General features: G+C 70.7%; 1 protein-coding gene across 1 annotated transcript in view; it reads left to right on the top strand.

The window, feature by feature from the left end:
- LOC112125264 (zinc finger BED domain-containing protein 1-like) overlaps positions 1-2,019 on the top strand; it is a 4,033-nt gene extending 2,014 nt beyond the window's left edge. Inside the window, exon 5 of the mRNA XM_029914261.1 lies at positions 38-2,019. Within this exon, the coding sequence (XP_029770121.1) occupies positions 38-1,968 (1,931 nt within the window). The 3' untranslated portion in view covers positions 1,969-2,019. The remainder of the gene's footprint in view (positions 1-37) is intronic.
- Positions 2,020-2,962: the final 943 nt, after the last annotated feature.

The following is a 2,962-nucleotide window of genomic DNA, read 5'->3' as shown; positions in this document are numbered from 1 at the left end:
GCCCCCAATCTAACTCTCCCCCTCTCCCTCCCCCCAGGGGCGCATTTCAAGTATGAGTTCGGGGAGAAGGAGCTGCTGCTGAAGATGTTCCAGGACCTGCAGGCCAAGCCCCCCGAGCCGGCGCCTGCCGCCCCCCCCTACCTCTGCGGCAACCTGGCCTCTCCCCGGGGGCACTTGCGCAAGGCCGGCCCCCCGGCCCCGGCTCTCCCGCTGCTGGAGGGCACCCAGAACCTGGTGGGGCTGGGCCGGGCCCAGAGCCGCTACTGGACCTTCTTTGGCTTCCAGGGCGACGCCTACGGGCGCATCCTGGATAAAACCAAGATCATCTGCAAGCTCTGTGGGGTGCGGCTCTCCTACAGCGGCAACACCACCAACCTGCGCCAGCACCTCATCTACAAGCACCGGCGGGAGTACAACCAGCTGGTGGGGGCGCCGGACCCCCCCAAGGGGGCGCCGCCCCCCGCCGCCGCCCTAGGCAGGACCACCCGGGCCGTGGCCGACTTCCTGGTCTGGGACCTGATGCCGCTGGAGGTGGTGGAGGGGGAGGGCTTCGGGCAGATGCTGAACGCCCTGGAGCCCGGCTACAAGCCGCCGGCCGCCGCCTTCCTGGCCCACACCCTGCTGCGGGAGCGCTACCTGCAGGGCCAGGCCAAGGTGACGGCGCTGGCGCGGGGGCTGCCCCACTGCGCCCTCAGCCTGGACCTCTGGCTCCACAGCCCCGGCCTCTCCTATCTCACCCTCACCCTGCACTACGCGGACGACACCTTCGAGGCCTGTGCGCGGGTGCTCTGCAGCCGGCCCGTGCCGGAGGAGCCGTCCCCCGAGAGCCTGGCGGGGGCGCTGGCCTGGGCGGCGGAGGAGTGGGGGGTGAGGGAGAGCGGGGCCTACACCGTGGGGCCCCACGGACCCGCTGCCCGCCAGGCGGCCGCGGCCCTGGGCTGGCAGGCCCTGCCCTGCGTGGGGCAGGCCCTGGGGGGCGCCACGGAGGCTGTGCTGGCCCTGCCGCCTATCAGGAGCGCCCTGGAGCGGTGCCGGCGCCTGGCGGCGTGGGCACTGGGCGGGCCGGGCCGCGCCGAGGAGCCCCTGCTCCGGGCTCAGCTCAAGCGGCTCCTGCGGGACGGGGCCCTGTGGCAGAGCGCCCACGGGCTGCTGCATGGGCTGCTGGAGCAGGCCGAGGCGCTGGGCGGGCTGGGGCCCGAGGGGGAGCCGGCCCTGCGCCCCCAGGACTGGGCCGCGCTCCAGGATGCGGCCGACGTCCTCAAGCCCCTGGCGGTGGCCGCCTCCACCTTCACCAAGGAGCCCTTCGCGGGGCTCTCGCTGGTCAAGCCTGTCCTCACCTCCCTGCTGTACAAGCACCTGGCGCCGGGCGAGTGGGACTCGGAGCTGGCGCGGGCGGCCAAGGGGGCGGCCCACCGGGAGCTGAGCCGGCACTACGCCGAGCCCGAGGTGGAGCGCGCCCTCAACCTGGCCTGCGCCCTGGACCCCCGCTTCCGCAGCCTGGACTTCCTGAGCCCGCCCGACCGCGCGGAGACCCTGCGGCTGCTGACGCTGGAGGCCGCCCGCCTGGCCGAGGCGCCCGGCGCCAGCCCCTCCCCGCCGCCCCCGCCCCCCAAGCAGCCCCGGCAGGACTCGGCCATCGAGTACCTGCTGGGGGACCTGTGCAGCGTGCGGGGCGGGGCCGGGGCGGGCTCGGTGCAGCAGCGGGCAGAGCAGGAGAGCGCCAGCTTCCAGACGGCCGGGGCCTCCTCCCTGGGCCAGGAGCCCCTGCAGTGGTGGAAGACGCACCACACCCAGTACCCGCTGCTGGCCCGGGCGGCCCGCCAGCTGCTGTGCGTGCCCGCCACCGCCGCCCCCGCCGCCTGGCTCTTCGGGGAGGCCGGCCAGGCCGTCTACAAGAAGCGGGCGGCCCTGGCGCCGGAGCACGTCGACATGCTGGTCTTCCTGCACGGCAACCGGGCCGTGCTCTGAGCCGGGGCAGGGGAGCCCGGCTGGACCTTCTGCCCTGTGGGGGGGACCCCGGCTGTATCTCTTGGGGTGGGGTAAGGGATCTCGGTCTGTACCTCCCTCCCTGGGGGGGGGGGGGGGGATCCTGGACTGTACCTCCTGCCTGGGGGGGAAGGGACTAAGGGTCTGTGTCTCCTGCCCTGGGAGGGGGGACTTGTAGGAGCCCCCCTCCATGGTCACCCCCTGGCACCAAATACGTCACATCCTGCGCTTCCAAGCCTCATGGGGGGGGGCTGCCCCATGGGCCCACCATGCTGGTGGCAAACAGCCAGCCCCCCTGGGAGGGAGGGGACGATCCACCAGTGTTGGGGGGGGTGTGCTGGAATAGTGGGGGGGTGGGGCGAGGGAGGAATCGTCCAAGTTCTTTAGCTGGGGGGGAGTGAGAGAGGGGCCATAGGCTATGGGAGGTGGGCGAGAGAGGAATAGTCCATGTGCGGTGGGGGGGTGGGTGTGTGTGGATGAGAGGAATAGTTCATTTGTGCTGGGAGGGGGGGAGTGAGAGAGGAATAGTCCATGTGTGGGGGGGAGTATGCCTGAGAGGAATAATCCATGTGTGTGAGGGGGGTGTATGAGAGAGGAATAGTCCATTTAAGCTGGGGGGGGGGTGAGGGTGGAATACTTCATGTGTGCTGAGGGAGGGGGGTGAGGGGGGATACTCCATGTGCGATGGGGGAGGGGGGTGGCAGAGAGGAATAGTCCATGTAAACTGGAGGGGGGGTGAGGGAGGAATAGTCCATGGGTGCTTGGAGGGAGGGTCACAGCACAAGGACAGAACCAGAGCCTCCCTCACTTTCCTTTGGAGCCATCTATGGGGGGGGAGATGTGCTTGATACCCCCCCTGCGCCTGCACTGTGATCACTGAATGTCACGCCCTGCCCTGCCCCCAGGCTCAATGGGGGACTCCCCATGCACCCCCCCCCCCCGCAGCAACAGCACCAGGATGCAGCTAATTGCAAAC

The sequence above is a fragment of the Terrapene carolina genome, unplaced genomic scaffold, assembly GCF_002925995.2.
Source record: "Terrapene carolina triunguis isolate 2854851 unplaced genomic scaffold, T_m_triunguis-2.0 Scaffold33984, whole genome shotgun sequence".
Taxonomy (NCBI): Eukaryota; Metazoa; Chordata; order Testudines; family Emydidae; genus Terrapene; species Terrapene triunguis.
Note: the sequence above shows the minus strand (reverse complement) of the source record. Positions and strands in the feature narration are given on the sequence as shown.